We start from the raw sequence: 21,661 nt of genomic DNA, 5'->3' as shown, positions 1-21,661 counted from the left end.
AGAAGGAAAAGATTATTTTTTTTTTTTTTTCTTTTTAGGATATATAAATTTTGTCAATGAAGATAATTCCTATGGGAAAATTTAAAGTAAAAAAAGTTAAAGTTTCTGGATATTACAGTTGTTCCTTATTCTTTTTTAGATTAAATTATGAAATGCAGTAGAGATAAAATAAAAAATAAAAACGATTTATGAGAAGAAATTATCATAAATATTACTTCTTCCTGCTACGTTCTATGTAGAAGATTATTTTAATGGGACAGTTAATCTCAAGTTTAAGGATATAATTTTTATCATGAATGAAATTGGAAATAATTATGTAAGCTAGTATGTTAATAATTATTACAGTTCCACAGATTACACAAAGTATCTTCTTCGTTATATATTTGGATTCATTTTAAAACAGATTATCGCTCTTCCAATATTAACGAAACACAGAACAATAAAAGTCAGTAATTTTTAATACTCCTAATCTTAGAACTGATATATTTGGAAATTTTAAATCTCTTAAACATTGTCAGAAACTAAATATAAATAAAAATTTTATCCTAATATGGAATATCCTGATCCTAAAATCCTCACATACATAATCAAGATACAGTAATCATGTCCAAAGGAGAATACATCCACTTCTGTTTCTTTGCAGGGAGCGAATCCATACCAAAGTGGAGTACGATTCCCCAACTTTCCAGCTCCACCCACTCGACGACCACCTGTACAAAGTCCCCCGCCCTGCGTCTGGGCTATCATCCAATGTTGTCCATCGAATCAACGTCTGGTCACATGTTTCGAGTCCTTGGGCTGTCCAGGTGTCAATTGGGATTCTAATCCTTGCAGGGATTCTGTCTCTCAAGCTGCCAGGGCGCAGGTTGAGAAATTTTACAGAGAAACCGAGGACGAGGAGGAGGAACGTTATTGAAAGGAAACGAGAAAGTGTAGATTCCGTGGATATTTTTAGTATACTTTGGTGAGGAGGAGCGTTTCTGCGAGTCGAAAAATACAAGATCAGAATTTGGAATTCGAACAATTTTGAATTCAAAGAATTTTAAACGGTTATTAATTGTTGATGAACAATATCAAGAAATGGAATTCGATGGAAAAATGATTTTCAAAATTTTAAGAAGAATTTCGTAAAAGAATTTTTTTATTAAAAAGTAACAATCAATTATTGGTAAATAATTGTTATATATAGATGAAAAATTTAATTCTATGAAATCCTTTGATAAGAAAAAATCATTATGAAGAAATAATATGGTACGAACAAGGAAATCGATAGGTAATCTCGTTTTCCAACAAATTTGTAACGTAAAGAATTGCTATTATCGTGAATTTTCGATCAAATTTTTATTAAATTTGCAACTTCGTTCGAAAAAGAAAAGTAATTCGATCTATCGAGACGTGATACCTCATCAATATTTTTAAATAACAAAAATAACCTATGACACGTTGGAAGAAGAGCGCCGCTTGTGTTCTTCGTATTCTTAGAACGTAGAGACGTTTATAATACGATAGATCCGATATTTTTCTATTCCGCTTCTATCGGATCGTCGTTGCACGACACGAGCCTTTTTAAATATAACAAAGCGAAAGATTGCGCCAACAATGATTTCGAAATCATCGTTGCATCGTTATTCTTATAAAAATCGATGGATCAGAAATTTGGCGAACATTTTAAAATATATTTTTTTTTTTCTTTTTTCTAGAAGTCGCTTCGATACGAATATAAAATATTTCGAGAGAGTTTCGAATAATTATCGAAGCGTGGAAATAAAAAACTTCGAGAAAAAAAAAAAAACGAGCAATTGTGAAATGCTCTGTTAAAATATTCAACGAATTTTAATTATAAGATATAGCGCGCAGTATTTGCCCGGAATTTTTTCAGCTCTGATGAAAGCTCATTTCCTGACGAATTATATTTCAATACTATCTTGTACATTTGATAAAATTTTAATACATCGACATCAGTTCTCATCGTGTGTTAAAATTTAATTGATATTCAGTAGTTTTCATTTGAATGTTTTACTCTCTGGCAATAAAGAATTAATTTTAATTGCCTATTTGTATACGAGAAAAATAATATTTTTTACAATAATAACGTAAAGAAAAGAAAAAGGAAAAGCGTGTATTATATCTCGGATAAATCGGTTTGACCGGTTAAATAAGCAATAACAGGATCCATTAAATCGTTTCATACTCTCGATAGAAGGACCAAACGAAACAGGAATCGTTCTGCTTTACAGAGCTTGATACAATTCCGGGAGGGAGCCAATATTCAACAGAGAGTAACTGATCGTTTAGTATTGGCCGGTTGCCAATTTCGGTGCCGAGTCGGTTAGCGTGTAAAAATATAGGTGTAAGAGAGAGAGGGCGAGTGAAAGATACATAGAATGTGCGCGAATGAGAGAGAGAGAGAGAGAGAAACGCGACATATGTCACGTCATAGACGCACGTGCTATTAAGCATGTTCGCTTTTTGCGTATAACGAATGTAGAGTTATTAACTGTAATTTTGTCTTTTTCCCCTCTCGTACGTAGTCGTCGAGCTATATTACCGCAGCTTTCTCACATGTGATATAATAGATAGGCTCTTAATTAGCTGTAGCTGTAGTAGACGTATTTATCTCTGTAAGAGGAAACGAACATTCGACGAGTATTATTATTGTGTCAAAAATTGTTTCGAAAGTTATTGTATATTTTTGAGAATTGTGTTTTTGAGAATTATTTTGGAAGGAGGATTTATTTTACTAGCAATGTTTGTGGATTTTCTTTGCACTTCGTGTGTATACATGTATATTTGCACGAAAGAAAGAGAGTATAATGGAACGTGTATAGTAAATTGTGCAAGGATAGTGCCAGGATACTTTACTGCCGTTTCCTTGGTTAAAAGGAAAGTTTTATTTTTTTTTTTTTTTCTTTGTAACATTATCGTTCGGAGAAATGCACAGACTTCGAGTCTTCAAATTGAAAAATTTCAATTCGACACATCAATTTTGAAGACATTTCAATATAAAATTGTTCGATACGTGGAAAAATACTAAATAGGACATTTTAATTAAAATCACTATAGATTTCCTAAAAAGTAGAACTTTTTAATCTTTTTTGAATTTTGAAGTTTAATAGAATTTCAAATGTTTCAATACAAAAGATTGAAAAATAAATATTTCAATATTCTAAAATTTTTCATTATATGAAAAATTGAAAAACAGAAAAATACTATAAAACATTTTAATTAAAATCACTATAAATCCCTAGAAAACGTACATTACATACATAAAGAAAGTGTACAACTTCGAACATTTCAATATATGAAAAATTGAAAAATGAATATTTCGATACGTAAAATTTTTGTAACATATATAAAATTGAAGAAAAATTTTAATTAAGGAAGGCAGTTTGGTCGACCAGATGTAATATTAGTATTTCTTGTTCTGATTGACATTTTAAACAAGGATCAGACCGATATTTTTCTACTTATTGAAATAAAAAGAACGTGTAAAAATACATGGTTGAAATAATGAAAGGATTTCAGAGATTTTTAGCTCGCTGTAACATATATTTAACATTTAACTATGTAATATACGTAATGATTCTTTATAAATACGAATATCTAACGCAATGTGTTGTTTTTTTATTTTTCATTAATTTATTATTATTATAAAAAAAAAAATTTGAAAGCATTACGTCATTATAATATAAATTTAAATCTTATTCAAAATATTGATTCCTCGATATCTTCGATATTTAACAGAAATATTTGAATAAAATAATTTAAATCGTATTTAATAATATATATTGCGTTAATTCGAAAAGTAATAAACTATTTATATGAAAACTGGATATTTCGTCAAAAATCCGTGTCTACGTATATCAAGACGATTATTTAATTTAAAATTATCAATTACTAATACTTTTTTCACAAGCAAAAATATTTGATTAATTTTTATATAAAAATATAAATACATCTCGTTATAGATTATTAAAAATAGGGATAATATTTGTTCAACAGTTATTATTATCCAGATTTGGCCAAGTTTTATATAATTTAAATAAGAAAAAAATAATGAAATATTAAAGTACAATATAATAAAAAAATTATTTCACTTCAAATAATACCTTACTTCATTTATTCTGTAATTTTGTTTGCATAGATTTAGGCTGTACACAATTTGTGCATATACGTTATTAAAATCAATTCTTTTTCATATATTTAAATGAAATTGGTATCTAGAATAAATTTACATTTATCCTTGTTTTATATAAAAATTGCAAAATTACTCGATGTAAAATATTTTTTTCATAAAATGTGTTTAAATTTAAAATGAGATAAATAATAATCGTAAAGTGAATTTAAATTTGAAAAATAGAAAAAAAATGATAATTATAAATCACGAATTTTATCGTTTCATTAAAGGAAAAATAACCATTTCTTCGCTTACAGAAAGCGCGCAGTGAGATAGATCAACGCTTGGCGCGACGAAGGTTCTTAAAATTCTTCCTCCTCTCCTTCCCAGGGAGTTGGAATAATCCCGCATCCTATCGGACGCGAAATAGGCACTGCCTGTTGAGAAGTAACGTGACCAGAAGATCGAACAGAAGAATTTGTTTTCTTCCCATCCTGCACTTTCTAAAACCACCTTGGACGTGATCGTCTCTCCGGGTAACCGATTTCTCTTCAATTTGTAATTTCACTCTCGGCTTTAGTAGATTTGTTACATAATCATTACCTTCTCCCCAATCCCTGTTCGAGTTTCACATTCAGACTTTCAATTACAAGCGAGTATTCTTTTTTTTTTCTTCTTCTTTTTACACGATTGATTTTATTCCAGGTGAATTTTGTTTTATTCCAAGTGAAATTCTTGGAAATTTTTTTCGAAATCGTGGCGTGAAAAATATATTTCCATCCAATAACGACGATAAACTTATCGTATTTAATTACTTCGCGTTTCAAGTTATTACGTTTAATTATTATTATTATTATTAACTCTAACTTTATTGCTTCAACTATATTAATTTTGTCGTGATCAAAGTTCAGGATCACTTTCGGGAAGCCTTTGAGAAACTCGAATCCGCAAGAATCGACCGCAAGAAACCTAACCTCAAAAATATCACAAACTATGCCGGCCCGATGCTCGAGACGAGAAGTAAGCTATCATGGTCGAATCTAGACACGCAAACTTCGTCATATTCGCTCGATAAACCAATGTGTGGAGTTTAGGTGTCTCGTTTCATCCCGTGCCGCGTTTCTGACATACTAATTGCGGAGCAATACCCCGCAACCGTAACCGCACAGTTCATAAACGTATCCCTCCGTGGCATAATTGCCGAATTTGCACGGAGACTAGATGGCGCATCGAGCGGCGCTCGTTTTCACGAAACTATCGAAACTAGAATTCGTAGAAAATCTGCGAAAACTTGGAACGGCAACAATTTATCCTCTCTTTTTATTTTATAATTTTGCTAATTAAATTTGTCTTCGATCCATAATTCTCGAAAGCATTGATTCGAAATTTTTAATTATATCAATTCCAAGTATATACTTACGACATATCGTTTAATAAAAAGAATATTGGAATACTTTTTATATTTGTTTCACGCGTTACCAAAAATTCTTACGGAAATAAAAATATTCCTTCGAGAGGAATAAAGCGATTCGATGTCTAAAATGATACAAGTTTCGAAGGCTCGAAGACAAAAAACAGGGAAAATCGGTTGCTGGTTTTTCGGCATTTGCATCCGCCTCTTCGCTCCGTTTTCCTTTTAATGGCGGTCGATAACGAGGACATTCATCGGCGAAGGACTCGCGAACTCTTTCCTGTCCAATCAACCGCATTGTTATTGCCGTCGAAAATACCTCCGACGGCGCCATCTTGTCTTGTCCACAAAGCCAACCAAAAGGGAATAATCCGGCCACTATTCACTCGGTCGTCCTCCACGATCCTCGTTTCATCTGCGTTAATACACAGAGTGTCTCTGAAGGAGGGAAGAACTTTGCGAAAATTGTATAAGCCTTTTGTTCGGTTGTTAATAATCTTTCCACGATTAATTATAATTTTTAATGCATCTTTAAGAACACTTTCCTTAAAAGATATTCACAGACAAAATAGACGCTTTGTCTGATTTAATTCGAATTTATTTCATCTTCGTTTCTGGCATTGATCGGTAGAGCCTTGTTTCCAGGAATAGTTGCATCAACGGCGTTTACAATGTGCACAATGTTGATGGGATGAGTTCTTTCTCGAGAGAAATTAGACAAAAATTTTAAGGATATTCTTTCAGTGTTCTTCATTCTCGAAATATATAAATGTGGAAATTTGCAAAATAATATGAAAATAAAAATGTGTTTGTTAGGAAGGAACGATATATTTTGTTCTACATATAAAAATTTGCAATCTTTGAATACAATCCATAAGTGTCCCATTCTTTAATAAAATTAATGTTCAAATAATTGCAATTAATGTGAAATATATACTCTTAAAAAGATATTAAATTTAAAATGGAATTTTCAACGACGAATTTTTAGCAAAACCAATTAAATCTAACAATTTAAACAGTCAATTTTTTCCCCAATGAATTTCCTAATTTCTAAATCGTAATTATCCATCAGACACAATTGGATAAATATTGCAACAACACGTGTGCACGTGCATGAAATAATAGACGATCAAAGCAATGTGCATTGGTAGTTTGACTTCCCAATAAACACCGATTTGTAACAAAGGTAAACCGAGCAACCCCTTCACCGAGGTAACTAACCAGCTGGCTTTGTATATTACATCGATCGCACCCCTGTCAATAACAACCCCTCTCGCTGTCACACACACGCGAGAGATTGGCATTTCGTGGCAAAATTGACATCCATCGCGATAAAATTGATGCTCCTTTTTTGAGAGTTAATATATCTCACTTTCTCTCTATCTACCTCTCTCTCTCTCTCTCCAGAGAGACACTCGATAACAAAAAAATTTTATCCTTTAATTCGTGACAAAATTCGTGTTTCTCTCCAATTTTTCACTTTGTGCGTGAAGAACTGTTCGTTAAAAGGAAATATATTTATTATTTGATAATTAAAAAGAGGATGGAAATATGAAAAATAAATGTATATAAAGAATTATGAAATGAACGATCATCTTTACAATTTTTAAAAAATTATCGTATTATTTCAATTTGCACGAGCTTCAAACTGGTTGTAAAAAAAAAAAAAAAAAGAAGAAGAAGAAAGAAAGAAAGAAATAAAGAAGGAAGGAAGGAAGGAAGGAAGGTAAAAACCAAAGTTAGTGTAGAAGTAGACAGGAGAATATGGACAACAGCCTTGGGGATCCTTGGGACAGACGGCGCCTAGACGACGCACCTGTCTCGTGTCGATCCGTTATTGGGATTTCTGCACGCGTAAAGCCCTCGAGAGAACGTCCCCGACCTCTGCCTTCCGGTGAATTATTCGAAATTCTTCGAGGGACGAATTTAATCACATCCAGTCGCAGTGTTTTAATAATAAAAAGCTAGGAGTGGAATTTTCAGTGGAATTTTTATTTCGATGATTTTTCTTTTTTCGATCGTTTATCTGATTGTAATATAAAATTTGAAATCGAAGAATTGTATTGAAAATATGTATACAAGTTTTTGCAAATTGAGGATATAATGCAAAATGTTAAGTTATGATTGTAATAATTTGGATTAAAATTTTTGTGAACATAAAAAAATAAAAATGTCTGTTCTACTCTTTAATTATTTCACGAATAAAATTATTCTAGTTCAATAACAATGCATTCCATTCCCATCGTAAAAATAGAGTACAATTTTTTATTTAGAACGATATAATAACAAATTTTCACGAGAACGGTTATTATTATTTAAAAAAAAATCCATTAATTACACGCCAACGTTTAGATTCAAAATGCTTTACAAATGGCGCGTAACTCGAAACGTCAATTTTACATCTAACGTACAATGCACGGTTTCAATCGTCTTAGCCGAGAACAGAACCGTGCAACGCCAAACAATAAAGCTTGCTTAATAATACGAGACCGGCTAAATTATAATCGGTGCACGAGTAAAAAAAGAAAAGAAATGAGAAGTCGTAACGGAGGGTGAAAACAAACTCAAAGCGAAGTGGATGAAGACACGCTTAAGGGTATTAGCATAAACTCCATTAAGGCCTCGTGAGTGGTTCCGTGGTCAAAATTCTAAGCGGTTGGAACTTTAGATTAGCGCCAAGGGAGTAAGCGTAAAATTTCATTTTTCCCGTGTTTCTCAACTATGAACATATATTAGAAAGTACGATAAAAATTAGCAAGGTTATATTATTAGATCATTTACCAAAGTGTCAAATTTTAAATACATTTTTAAATCAATAAATTTCGTCGGTTAAATATACATACTACCTTATCGACTGTGTGGAAACGATCTTGGCCGATCGTGTTCGGCTCTTCTCGACAGTTTCCGTCGCTTCCGAGATCGGCTCTCGGCGTTCAAAATTAATACCCAATCGCATTTTTGTAAGAAAAGTAGCGTTTTCTCTTTCGTTATCGAGCTTATATAATAAATTATATATATAATGAAAAGAAGAAGAAAAAAGGAACAAAGGAAAAAAGTGGCGTTAAAATTTTAACAAAGAAAAGCGAAGAATCAAACTGAAACAACAACAACTCGCGTAGATTCGTAGATTCAAAAGTAGATAGAAGAAAATAAAGCCGGTTGAATGGTGGAAAGTGTGAAACAAGCCCGGCCCATTGTGCCTTCTTGCCCCGTTGTCGAATGAATTGTGCGCAAGGCACGGCGCTGAGGGCGGAGGGGGAGGTGGAGAGATGAAAGAGGTATTGCGGGTTGAGCGTGCGGCGAAAGAGAGCGAAAAAAGAAGACAATGGCCGCGAGAATTGTTGGAGTAAAGGCGTCTTCGCTTATCTCGAGGGCAGACGTTTTCTTTCGAGTAAAAAAGGAGAGGTTATTATCGGGCCTTCGCGGTTTTTCTTTCTTTTCTCGCATCAAGACAACGTATATAAAGTACGGATATTTATTAATACCCGTCTTCTCTCTTCCCTCTTTTTCCTTCTTTATTATTACACACGATATTATTATGCTATTACGTTATTCAAGAAGCATCTATCCAACTTTACCAATCGCTCTATTTCCAAAAAGTTGAACGCTAATCGCATTCTGCCCGTGCAAAAAGTTTCAATGGAAAAATTGGAAATTTCCATTCCAAACAACGACGCAAAGCAACACTACGAATTCGTCATATTCGACGATATCAACATCGCCACCGATTTTATCCAGAAACGTGGCGTGTTGTGTACGCAGCGCAAATTGAATCGTCGGAGGAAGAGACGAAAGGGCTGTCTGCATGTTTGCGGCCCGATCCTTTCGTCTATTTGCATGTCCCTGTTTACAGCGAGCGGGTCCGATTTCTCGCGGCGCGAGTAAAGCGGATCCCGCATCGCGTGCAGGGACGAACGATATTTCTTCAAGATTCGATTTCACGCGAGTAAAGTCGTTGGTGAATTTTACGGGCGAGTAAGGAATCTTAGAATTCAGGTGGGTTTATATTGTATAAAATGAATATCTGTTTTTTTGAGATGAAAATTTGATTTTTTTCAAATATTCGAAATTTAGACAGGTGTTTGTTGTTGGTTGACCAGTGTTTAGTCAAGTTATTTTACCCAAAGAATAATTTATTGATTTTAATTCTGAATTGTCGAACGCGCACAAAAGTAACCTGAGAGTAGAGTGGAGAAAAAGGACAAATTTTTGATCGAGCAATTAGCTTAATAATGGCATATTGTGAAGGAAATTAAGACCAGGATTTTATAGCTGCATGTTCAAGCATCGAGGAACAAAATCTTTCAAATAAAGTGGTCATTGTCGGTAACCTAATTTACCGCTTCATTTAAATATCATTATTATTAAATTTTCGAAAGTATAGCGCATAGATTATGGAGAAATACAAGAATAAATGAGGAATAAATATTGATTGGCAAGGCGTTATCGACCGCAATTTATGAAAATTTAAAATTTTGAAATCACTTGTTCTCTTTTAGATACTAGCATTGCCAATTTTTTAAAGGAAAAGTGGTAAGAATCTTTCCATTACTTAACTTACTTAAATATAGACAAAAAAAAAAAAAAATAAACAAATTTCCTTCTATCCGAATTTTTTAAATTTCAGAATCACCCCTTCCTCACCCGTACAACAACGAATTAAAAGTCAAATAATACGAAATTTCAAATGGTGAGTGGGGGGGAACGCGAGCGACCTCTTCTCACGGCGCATCATTTCTTCCCGGCCATTTCTCCTCCTCTCTGCGTTCTCGCCCGATATTCGGTGTTGCGTGGGGAATTGCTCACACGTGTCGTGACGCGGGGAAATTCGCGGGGAAAAAAATATAGATCCATCGTAACGGTTCCATCAGAAACCGTGAGTGAACCTCTTTTTTCTTTTTTTTTTTTCATTCGGAAGCGTCACGCGTCTCCAAAGCGCGGGACAGAAATGGGAAATTGCGAAAATTTACAAAGCTTTGCGGGGGAGGATTGGAGAGAAAAATGCTCGAGCCTTTGACGTGTTAATCGTTATAGTAGAAGCGACCTTTCGTTTTTTCGAGGCTGGCAGTATTTTTTCGTGAGAGGAACACGAGAAAGTGTAAAATGGTTGAACGGATAGTGCGTAATTAAAAAAGAGAAATTTAATTATTGTAAGTAAACGTGGGAAAGAAATGTTAATACGCGATTAATATTTTAGTTTGAATTGGATTTTAAGAGTAAGAAATGTAAAGTAAAATTGTTTGTAGGTTATACGAGAAAAGTTGCATCGTAACAATACAATACATCGTTTTATATATGCGAAAGTGAAGTGTTATAGGTTATGAAAGTATTGACTAATCTTTATAAATACAGCCTGAGTTTCAACATATATTTTTTCCCATATAAATATTAATTAAAAACACGTATTTTATATCGAATACCCAGAATAATGAAACGATCAATTAATGATACGTCAAATAATGACAATGATCATTTTATATGTGAAAGTGTAGGTTATGTTGTAGGTTATGAAAGTATCGAGTTGAATCTTTATAAATTCATTGATGAATATTCTTCGTTTCAACAAATATTTTTTGCCCATCAAGATATATTAATATTTCATATCGAAAATAACGAACGATCAAATGACGATTAATTATAATTAGTTGTTATTCCACGCAGTAAACGGCCTTTTTATCGTTCCTCTTTTTTCTCAATTCACCCATTTCGTTTGTTTTCGAGCGTCGAGTTGTCGCGATTAGGGTCGATCAATTTGAAATTTAATGGATCGCAGTCCCGAATTGATCGAAATATATACGTATTATATAAGCGCGATTTAGCTCGTCGTCCCTCGTCTCGAACAATTTCCCTCGATGCAACTTCGCTTCTGGGAGTCTCATAATTTAATTTCACCCGATTCAACGCTTTAACGTACCTGGATATTAGGAATTTCCACGGGAAACGACGTTGCTTAGAAAATTATTTCAAACAAACCGATCGTATTTCGTATGATTCTTTTCTTCGGTGATGAAATTCAGCCACGTTTTAATGTAAAACGACAAAACGAATATGCGTGTATAAATAAATGTATCGAGTATATGAATAAACTATCCTCGCGTTCATTAACGGAGATAACATCGAAATCAGAGGTTTCAACATACGTTTCTGACACATATCCGAGGGAAAAGTTTCGCGATAGTTTCGAACTATGATACCAACTTCACGTCCGTTTACCAGATATTGCCAACGTATGCGTTGTAACACGATGCCGATGTATGCGAGAGTTTAAAAATTACAGTGTTGCCAACTCTTGTGTATTATTTTACGTATACACCGATGAATATTTTAAAGAAGAATTTTTTTCCTTCCTTTTTTAATTTTATTTTATTTTCGCGACGTGTGACACGAGCGACAACTTTTATCTCATCTTTTATTTAACATTTAAATTCGATGTTTATTTTAAATGATTCGTTTGATGATATTTTGCGTTTCTTCGAATAATCTATCTTTGGTAAAAAATTTGGAATTTCATTTGAATTTAAATTCGATAGATGGAATAAAACTGAACGTTTATCCTCGTTAATTAAAAAAAGAGATAAAAAAAAAAAAAAACTAGTTTTTGTTTCCAAATTTGTCGTGAGAAAAATTGTTTTAGAAGAGCAAAGAAGCGAAGAAAGTGAAAGATGACGACCTTTAAATAATTCATGCAAAGCTTACGTTAAAAAACTTTGGAAACTTTTATACTTTTATTCTATATGCCTCGCGTAGTTTTTTAATTTACGTATTAATTACAAAGTTTTTATATACCCACGAGAAATTACGATAAAAAATCTCATCCTCGTGTGAACAAAGAAAAAGAATGTAAAAAAAAAAAAAAAAAAAAAAAAAATAGTAAAACTCGATCCATTTTCCGATACCCGATAAACACCATTTTCGTATTTTCACAATCTTTGTCGTATACATATGCATAATTCACGAGCACCATTTGCTCGATAATTATTCATATCTCTCTGAACGCGAACCTCCTTCGAATAATTGAAACCACTTGACTATAATCTAAAATTTTATCTTTGTAAATTATTACAAAGAAAATTAGTTAAAAAAACTCGATCCAATTTGTATTAATAACTATCGAACTGAAAACAATTCGATTCTGCGCAATATAAATTTTCATTCGTTCAAATTTTTTATTTTATTAAATGTAAAAAAAAAAAAAGGGATCATACACATTTTTCTGCAAAATAAAGAATGATCTCGAAACTCGAAGTGTTCGAGGCACAGAAACCGTAATATCGAAGCGCGAAGCGGTCGCAATAGTTGAGGCGCGTAACAGCACCCCGTACACCGTTCAATTAACATTAAACAAACACTCACCGTCGCTGCGCTGCGCGATACCCCTCTTGTCTCCCTTTCCCATATTTTCTTCTCCCTCTTTCCTCTAAGGTGAGAATCGCTTTCTTCCTCTCCCGCCTGAAATTCAATTGTAAAGTGCATTTGATTACTGCGTGTTTCTGCCCTCTCGTATCCAACCTTCCTCCACACACAACAGACACACAAAAAGCCTTCGATAAAGCGCGCGGGAGACACTTGTGTTTCGACACACATCGCCTGTTTTCTGTGCGCGCCTGTGTTCCCTCGAATGCGGGGAGAATTGGGTTCAATTTGTCCCTGGATGAGAGCGAAGGAGGGAGAATTGGCCGCCACGATGGTGCAATGAAGAAAAAATGTTTTTCGAATTTACAGGAAGATTTTGCAATGAATGATAAATTAAAAATAATATATAACAAGCGAGTGTGTACGTATTATGATTTTACGGTTGAATTTTATTCATATATTTTAAGGATATAAATGAATTTGTGTGATCTTTGAAACGAATGTAAACAAAAAAAAAAGAGAGAGAGATAAAGATAAAAGAAATTTTATCGCGAAAATTCACTCGGAAAAATAAAGAAAATCGTGGCGTTGAAATCACCTTTTCGTTCGTTCCGATATCTCAATTGGTTGCCGAGATATAAACGCTCAAAGTGTTCATAGCGCTTAGCACAGAGATTATGAATAGATCTGCGACCTAGTGACTTTCATTTTTTCCTAGATACTACGTCTTTTCAAGGATCGCGTCTGCCGCTTGTTTGGTAATTTAACACCAGGTTAGAGAGAGAAAGTTGATGCGTCGAACCAAGTGGCAGGAATGGAAATGGAACGAAAATTAAAAATTATCTTTTCTTTATACGACGATATCTCGGAAACCGAAAGTCATATCGAGACGAATGAAAAACCATTTTAAAAGGCAAGGTTTCGCGCTTCTAACGATCTTTCGTTCATTGACCGGAAGTCGCTATGCTCGGAGTTATAGCGGTTCAAAGTTTTTCTAATTTTAATCGGTCTTGAGACAACAAATGATTAAAAATTACTTTTCCTTTAAATGACGATATCTCGAGAACCGAAAGTCGTATCGGGACAAATGAAAATATGTATGAAAGGGCAAAGTTTCGCGCTTGTAAAGATCTTTCGTTCATTGACCGGAAATTACTATCTTCAAAATTATAGCGGTTCAAAGTTTTCCTAATTTTAATAGAGTTTAATCGAGTTTTGAGATAAATTACGCGATAAGTATATTTATCTCTGGAAAGGTTTTATTGCTTTTACCACCGCTATTAATGATCTCTTGAAGACTCTAAATTGATAAAAAGTTACCTCCTTTCTCTGGTCTAAAGTGTGATTAATAAAATGTATTAATCAATGAAAGAATTTATATCTGTGTACATATTACATTCATATACAATTCTCTGTTCATTATTCTCTTTGGATATTAAAAAACAGAAAAAGAATAAAAACTGACATGGGATAAAGTAATTAAGAGAAGGAGGAAGCTATTTTTTTTTTTTTTTTTTTTTTTTACAACTCTAAGAATTTATATAAGGATTCTCTCACAAGTTTAAACTTGGAATCGAACTTTTTCGTGCAGCCACACCTATTATACGCAATATTTATCATCGAAATATCACATCATTCTACAATTGCGAAGGAAAAAGTTTTCTCTCCAAAAAAAAAAAAAAAAGTAGCAGATAAATTTTTTTTTTCATTTAAAAACACTAAAAAGTAAAACTTATTCTTCCCTAACGTTTACGTTATATCGCCTGTTTTTTGATTAAAATTAAAATTAATCACACCTAGTAATTTTCTTACTTTTTCCAACAAACGTAAAGCTCTTATTTTTAATTTTGTTCCATTCGCAACGATATATATCGAGCAGCGCGAAAATCGCGGGATTCGGAACGGAAATTGGCCAGGCTTGCACATTTTCGCGAGGAGCTGGCCAATGCTGGGATTGGAAATCGATATTCGTCGTGGCGCTTATACGTACACGTCATTATCAATCACCGACGCCGGAAATTATTAGCTACTACACGCTTGTAAATCGGAAAGTCCGAAAGATATTGACCGATATGCAACAACGTGTCTCGACTGTTGCTGCTGATTTTCATATCGTTCTTGTGAAATTTTCTCCTTTCACTTATATCATTATTGTTGTTATTATTAGGGATATTTAAATTTTTAAATTTGAAAGAATTAAGTTTAGGCGAAGTTTGTGCAAAATTATGGATATTGCGGTATTTCTGAATTTGTTTAATTTGAGACAGAATTATATTGAGATGTATTGCTTGTTGCTTGTAAATGTGATAACATTTATTTGTTATCTTGCTTTTTCTAATTTGAATGATTATAAAAAGAGAGAGAGAGAGAGAGAGAGAAATTTTATTATAAAATATTTCAAGTTGCTTGTTTAAAAATGAGTTGAAGGAGCTATTATTATTTTTAATAATTTATCCATTCGTTTACATAGCAATAGTATTTTTTTAGTACCGCGATAAATTATCAAAATAACTGCCAAAGAAAAAATAAAAATACAGCGCAGAGTAGTTTGGAAGTATCTTATTTGAAAATCAAAAGTTCAACTACTTTCATGGCACCGTATACTCAAATATCAAAACTTTCAGGATAAAACTTTTTTGCACGAAAATCCTCCTCCCCGTCGGAAGAAATCGACACAAAGAAACTTCAAATTTCTTAAAGATTTCTTATTCATTGCTATTGAAAAAGTGGTCGAGCTTTTGAAAATTCTTAAAAATTTATATTGAAATCTTGTAAATAAGAAAGTATTAATTCAATTAAAAAAATCAATCAATTTTCAACGTGAAATCTTTTGGAATAATTTGGAAATCATTTTTGAACAAATTTATCCTACACGTTCGATTAATTTCGAGTCAATTTTTCAAAAAAAAAAAAAAAAAAAAAAATATGAAACTCGAATTAGATATATTTTAGTTTCGTTCTTGAGAGCGATCAATCTATCAAGCGTAAGTTTTAAATTGGTACTACGAGAAGCGTTTTCATCAGTCAGCCATTTCTCAATCAATTCCTATTTCAAGCACTTGGATTTCAATCAGTTTAGGGAGCAATTAGATTCCACTCAAAGAGACGTGAAAGATCATTGTTGCAAGTCTCCGGATGTAAACTGTGATTCTCGTGAATTCTCTACGCAACTCTGTAATATTCTCTCGTGACTTAAACGACTTTCATCTTGAAATCTAATATTGAAAATCCGATTTTTATTTCATCAGCCAAGACACACAGATTTATGATATTCCGTCTATCATATACAAGTTTTGTAACATTTGCATAATGATTCTCATGGTTTTCATTGCTGGACACAGAAAAGAATGGCAGGCAATGGAGATGAAAAAGATCTACCTCCATGATAATTGTCTAATCTTAGAATATTCTTTTTTTGGAACATTGTTCTCCATTATTGAAAAAAGAATGGCAAGCAATGAAGATCAAAAAGATCTACTTTTATAATAATTATCTAATCATCTCTTGGAATATTTATTTTGAAACATTGTCCTCCATTACTGAAAAAAGAAAGGCAATCAAAAAGATCTATCTTCACTTAATCATCTCTTGGAATATTTATTTTGAAACACTGTTCTCCATTACTGAAAAAAGAATGATAATTATTTAATCTTAGAATTTTTTTTTTTTGGAACACTCCATTACTGAAAAAAAAGACAATCAAAAAGATCTACCTCCATTTAATCATCTCTTGGAATATTTATTTTGAAACACTGTTCTCCATTACTGAAAAAAGAATGATAATTATTTAATCTTAGAATTTTTTTTTTTTTTGGAACACTCCATTACTGAAAAAAAAGACAATCAAAAAGATCTACCTCCATTTAATCATCTCTTGGAATATTTATTTTGAAACACTGTTTTCCATTACTGAAAAAAGAATGGCAATCAAAAAGATCTATGATAATTATCTAATCTTAGAATTTTTTTTTTTGGAACACTCCATTACTGAAAAAAAAGACAATCAAAAAGATCTACCTCCATTTAATCATCTCTTGGAATATTTATTTTGAAACACTGTTCTCCATTACTGAAAAAAGAATGGCAAGATCGAAAAGATCTATCTCCATGATAATTCATCTATCAGATTATGATTTTGGAACGTTTATCGTATAACAGACACCATTTTTCACTACTGAACAAGAAAGAATGGCAAGCAATGAAGATCCAAAAGATCTATCTCCATGATAATTGTCGATTCATTTATCATGTAAGAGATATATCAAATTTTCCAAATTTCTTGAAAACTTGCTGAAAAAAAAAAAAGATATATTGACTCAAAGACTCGGCTTCAAGACAATTGTCAAATCGTCTCTTAGAACATTTATCACTTTGAAACATTTATCGCGTACAAGAAACCATTTTCTCCCAAATCTCTCTCGCATTTGTTAATTCTTGCTAGACAAAGAAAAGGATAGCAAAAAAAAAAAAAAAAAAAAAGACTTTATTTATTCAAAATACTTTCATCTCCACGATAATTCGTGACAATTTGTGAACTGTGAGCGAGCAATAAACGAAAATGATTTTAGACCGAATTTCAGAATGAATAAATAACGAGAACTTTAAAAAAAAAAAAAAAAGATCAGAAGACGTTTCTATCCACGATGCGTTCACAAAAATATTCGGCAACAGCATCGGATCTGGCTACAACAAATTTGCATAGATATCACGCTGTCGTCGTCCGCAGAGAGGAAAAATGAAATTCATCGGTTCTCGAGATTTCGCGGATCTTTCACGCGCGGCACGTATTTTCTTCGAGGGAGCCAATAATATTCGTATCACGTTCGATCGTGGTTGATAAATGTTGTTAAAGAGATCGGGCAACACGTGTTATTTTTCATCCCGATATTCGGTGTTTGATCCCTCCGCCATCTCTGTGGAGCTAATAGAAATCACGTGGAATTTATTCACATTTAATCCCAATAAAATTTGAATCGAAAATTGTTTTTAACGAGTGGTCTCGTTACGAATCGTGTATTGGATAATTGAAGCATGATAAAAAAAAAAAAAAGGAAAAAAAGAAGAAAATGATACCACTCGAGTTTATCGAGTTTGAAGAACGCGTTTCTAATTAAAAGTTTCTTGATGATGCACGTGAAATCGTAGCTTTTATGATGTTTCAAATTGGCAGATTAATATCGCATGTTCGAGAGTTTGTTTTATTATGCAAATTTTGCGTGTCACGACGAAGTTACAGGGAGGGAGAAAGTTTTCGAATATGTCAGGTTGAACTATGTTACTACTCTTAACCCATGATATTTCTGATTCTTGACGTGAAAATTGAAACGAAAAATGATCCAACGCATTTTTCGATCGATGATTCATGGATATTTATTTTATTATTTTTTAATAATAAGAAAGGAGGCGAGTTTTATCGGGAAGAAATTCGAGAACTCGACATTTTTCGTTCGATCGATATTTCAAGATCTAGAGTTTGATCTAGGAAAAAAGAGAAAGGAGACTAAAGGAAAATTTCTCGCACAAACCGAACAACTTAATCCATACGAACGTTTCACTATAAAAAAAAAAAAAAAAGAACAATTTACATTCATACAAGAAAATTTCGATTCCAATTCGAATATACTTGGATCGAACTTAGCGCAAGTAAACACCAAAGTTTTCCATCCGCCATCCGTAATCGAAACACGTCGAGTTTCGACGAACGTGGCGCCACCACTCGGGCGAGCACGAACAGCAGAGAGAGACAGAGTACGTTCAGATATGAAAGAGAGCGAGAAGAAGTAAAAGAGGATCAATTGAACCGCCAACTATTGCTTTTATCCGATCATTGCTCAACGATACGTGCACACTTCATCAGCCGCTAAAAGCGATTCGAAACCATCAGTTTTTTGCACGTTCCTCTATCGATTCCCAACTCTCTCTCTCTCTCTCTCTCTCTCTCTCTCTCTCTCTCTCTCTCTCTCTCTCTCTCTCTCTCTCCCCCCCCTCTCTCTAGGCTAGACATCGTCGAGAGCTCGATAAACACTGAACTATGGTTAATTCAGGCGCATCATGACGTTGACACGATTTTTCAAACCTGTTATTCCTGTTATTCGAGGATTTTTTCAAAAAAATTTTACAAATCCAAAATAAAAAAGGCAATTCGTTTCCACGTTATTCCTTTAAAATTGTCTCGAGTCATGTAGTTACGTGAAGTTTACGCGTGAAGTACACTGTCATCCCGTATCGCATCACTCTCTGATCGAGCCGAATATTCACCCATTAGTGAATCAAGCAATATATCACCAAAAACCATTCCGCCACCCAATATCTATTTCCTCCTTGGCGCGCAAATTCACCAGGCTCGCGTGCAGGTGCAAAGGTGTAATTTAAATCCATTTTATCATCGTTAGATTCATCGAGTTCGCAAGCGTTGCCGTGCAGGGAACCGACCAACCAACCTCCCCCTCCCTTCTCTACCCCTCAAACGAGGAAATTATTCGATTCGTCCGGAAATTGTGTTGAAATTCCCGATAGCCAGCATCTAACCGGATCAACCTGTCCGCCATTCTCCTGTTCCACACGTTTCTCAATGAAGCCACCAGCGTACGTATGCGTGAATCGGGGGACCTTGCCGAGAGAAGTCTACATTTTCGTCGAAATTTAGGCGAATATAGAAGAAAATTCACCGTGTGTTGATGAATTAAAAGGTGAAAATTCAAAAAAAAAATGAAAAAAGAAAGTTGTTTCTATTAATTGCAAAAAAAAATTGTTTGAACTTTTGTTTCATCTGAATCGTTAAAAAAATGGTTATTTCTCGTCTCGGCGATGATACACGATATATATGATGTACAATTATCGATACGATCAAGAAAAAAAAAAACACTATCAAAAAGTAACACATTATCCAATTACCCAAAAGAGTGACGGCAGAATGATCCAAAATCATTGCATCAATCAATTTTACAAAAAATCAGAAAACGATAAAAAATGTTGTACAGTCGCTTCCGAAGCAGGCTCTCCTCAATTCCTATTCGTTCTATTCCTAGTTCGATCGAAGGGTTCACTCTAGGGCCATCCCCTATGATTGCGTCCCGGTGCTTCCAACTCCCTTTAACGATTCTACGTACAAAAAGGAGAGGCTTTGCTGACGCGGCTCGAGCTAAAAAGCGGATCGGGAAAGCTTTTTTCACGGTGGACTGGTAACAAGATCCCTGGGAAAAACGTTAATGAGCAATGGACGCCCATTGTCCAATGGCGGGATCGGTCGGCTTTTTCGTGCGCCCGCATGCACACGCAGCGCCATCTATCGAATCCAATTGTCGAGCGTATAGAGAGTTAGATTAAGAGAAATGTTTGTAGAAACGGGCGACTGTTCGCTGCGAACAGTCTTCTTTCGCGTGGAAAGTGGAAGTTTTCGTTTTTTCTCTTAAAATGTGTAATTTTAAATGTGTAAGTGGAAACGTAGGTGCGTTTGTTAAGTAGATTATAAGTTTTTCGTTCGTGGAAACGTGTGAAAGATTTGGTGAGAGGGATTTAGGTTAGATCAATGTTTCTTGGTGAAAGACCACGTGGTGATCAACATACGAATTGTAGCTAATTTGTTAATTATTCATTAATCGATCTTCGCCAATGGACATTGCATTCAGAATAAAAGAGCGCGATATTTGAACAATAAAATATTAATTCCCCAAAAATTCCTAAATTTTCCATTTTTATCTTCTCCTTTGAACTATAAAAACTAACAATAGATCCATGTTCTATCGTTCCATAAAATTTGAATTTTTAATACAGATGTAATGTAACAAGTTTCTTCTCAAAAAGCTTCATTTTGCAAAAAAAAAAAAAAAAGAACAATAAACAGAATAAAATAACGAATCTTAAATTGTTAAATTCTCTTCGTTCTCGAAACGATAGTAAGAAAATAATTGAATTTTCTCATAGAGCGAAAGTGAATGTACTTCGTTTAACAAAATATAAAGTTTCCTTTTCCTTCTTTGTTATCAAAGCAATTTTCATTCGTCAGTAGTGACGTTGCTAATTCCCTTAGAAGCTCGAACGATCGAACGAATTCGAAATAAGGTCTCGCCTTTTCTTTTTTTCCGAGGAAGTGCTCTATCCTCGAAATACCTTGAAATTAATGCAAATTGCAAGGTTTCGCGCATAAAAAGGAAAAGAGATATTACGTTTCGAGCGTAACGCGAAGATAAACTGCGAGTTCTTCAAAAGGTTCTGTTAAAAATGTCAAACATTTTGTTGCTCGATGTTCAGACAATATGGAAGTTTGTTTAAATGGAAGACTTTATATACAATTTCTCTTACAAATATATTTTTATTAATCGTTAAAAATTAATGTAACTATAATTTTCATGATATTTTAACAAAAAAAAAAAAAAAAAAATCTAAAAATAATTTATATCTTGTACGTTATACGATATAAAGTACAATAGATATAAAGATATAATGGATCGACATTTCGCAGATTATGTGCCAACAGAAGAGATGACCATTTCGAAACGCACTTTACTGCAATTTATGCGCATTAATTTCAATGATTGATCTGTACTATTAAAAACAACTCGAGCAATCGGGGATATAAAACAAATAATTATTAACGCGATACTTTTTCTAAATTATTAATTTATACGAATTCTTAAATTCATTTTTAACATAAATTTCTAAAAATACACGAAACAAAAATGAATCAATCGAATTTAAAAAGAATAAAAATAGAAAAATTTAATTTGATCTATGTATCTACCGATAAAATCAATTCCTGTAAGGTCGTTAACGATTTACAG

General features: G+C 33.4%; 2 protein-coding genes across 6 annotated transcripts in view; one reads left to right on the top strand and one right to left on the bottom strand.

Moving 5' to 3' along the window:
• The window catches only part of LOC100867715 (uncharacterized), a 59,560-nt gene extending 55,948 nt beyond the window's left edge, over positions 1-3,612 (top strand). For all 4 annotated transcript variants that reach the window (XM_086913451.1, XM_086913457.1, XM_086913469.1 and 1 more), the window contains one exon: positions 644-3,612. In XM_086913451.1, the coding sequence (XP_086769577.1) occupies positions 644-916 (273 nt within the window). In that variant the 3' untranslated portion in view covers positions 917-3,612. The remainder of the gene's footprint in view (positions 1-643) is intronic.
• Positions 1-21,661, bottom strand: part of LOC100864824 (uncharacterized) — a 119,252-nt gene that overhangs the window by 87,537 nt on the left and 10,054 nt on the right. For both annotated transcript variants that reach the window (XM_086913532.1, XM_012495182.3), the window contains one exon: positions 12,882-12,977. In XM_086913532.1, the coding sequence (XP_086769658.1) occupies positions 12,882-12,924 (43 nt within the window). In that variant the 5' untranslated portion in view covers positions 12,925-12,977. The remainder of the gene's footprint in view (positions 1-12,881; positions 12,978-21,661) is intronic.

This window comes from Apis florea, unplaced genomic scaffold (assembly GCF_048593485.1).
Source record: "Apis florea isolate Af1SG1 unplaced genomic scaffold, ASM4859348v1 contig_1914_pilon, whole genome shotgun sequence".
NCBI lineage: Eukaryota > Metazoa > Arthropoda > Insecta > Hymenoptera > Apidae > Apis > Apis florea.
The sequence above is the reverse complement of the archived record's forward strand: the minus strand, read 5'-3'. Positions and strand labels throughout refer to the sequence as shown.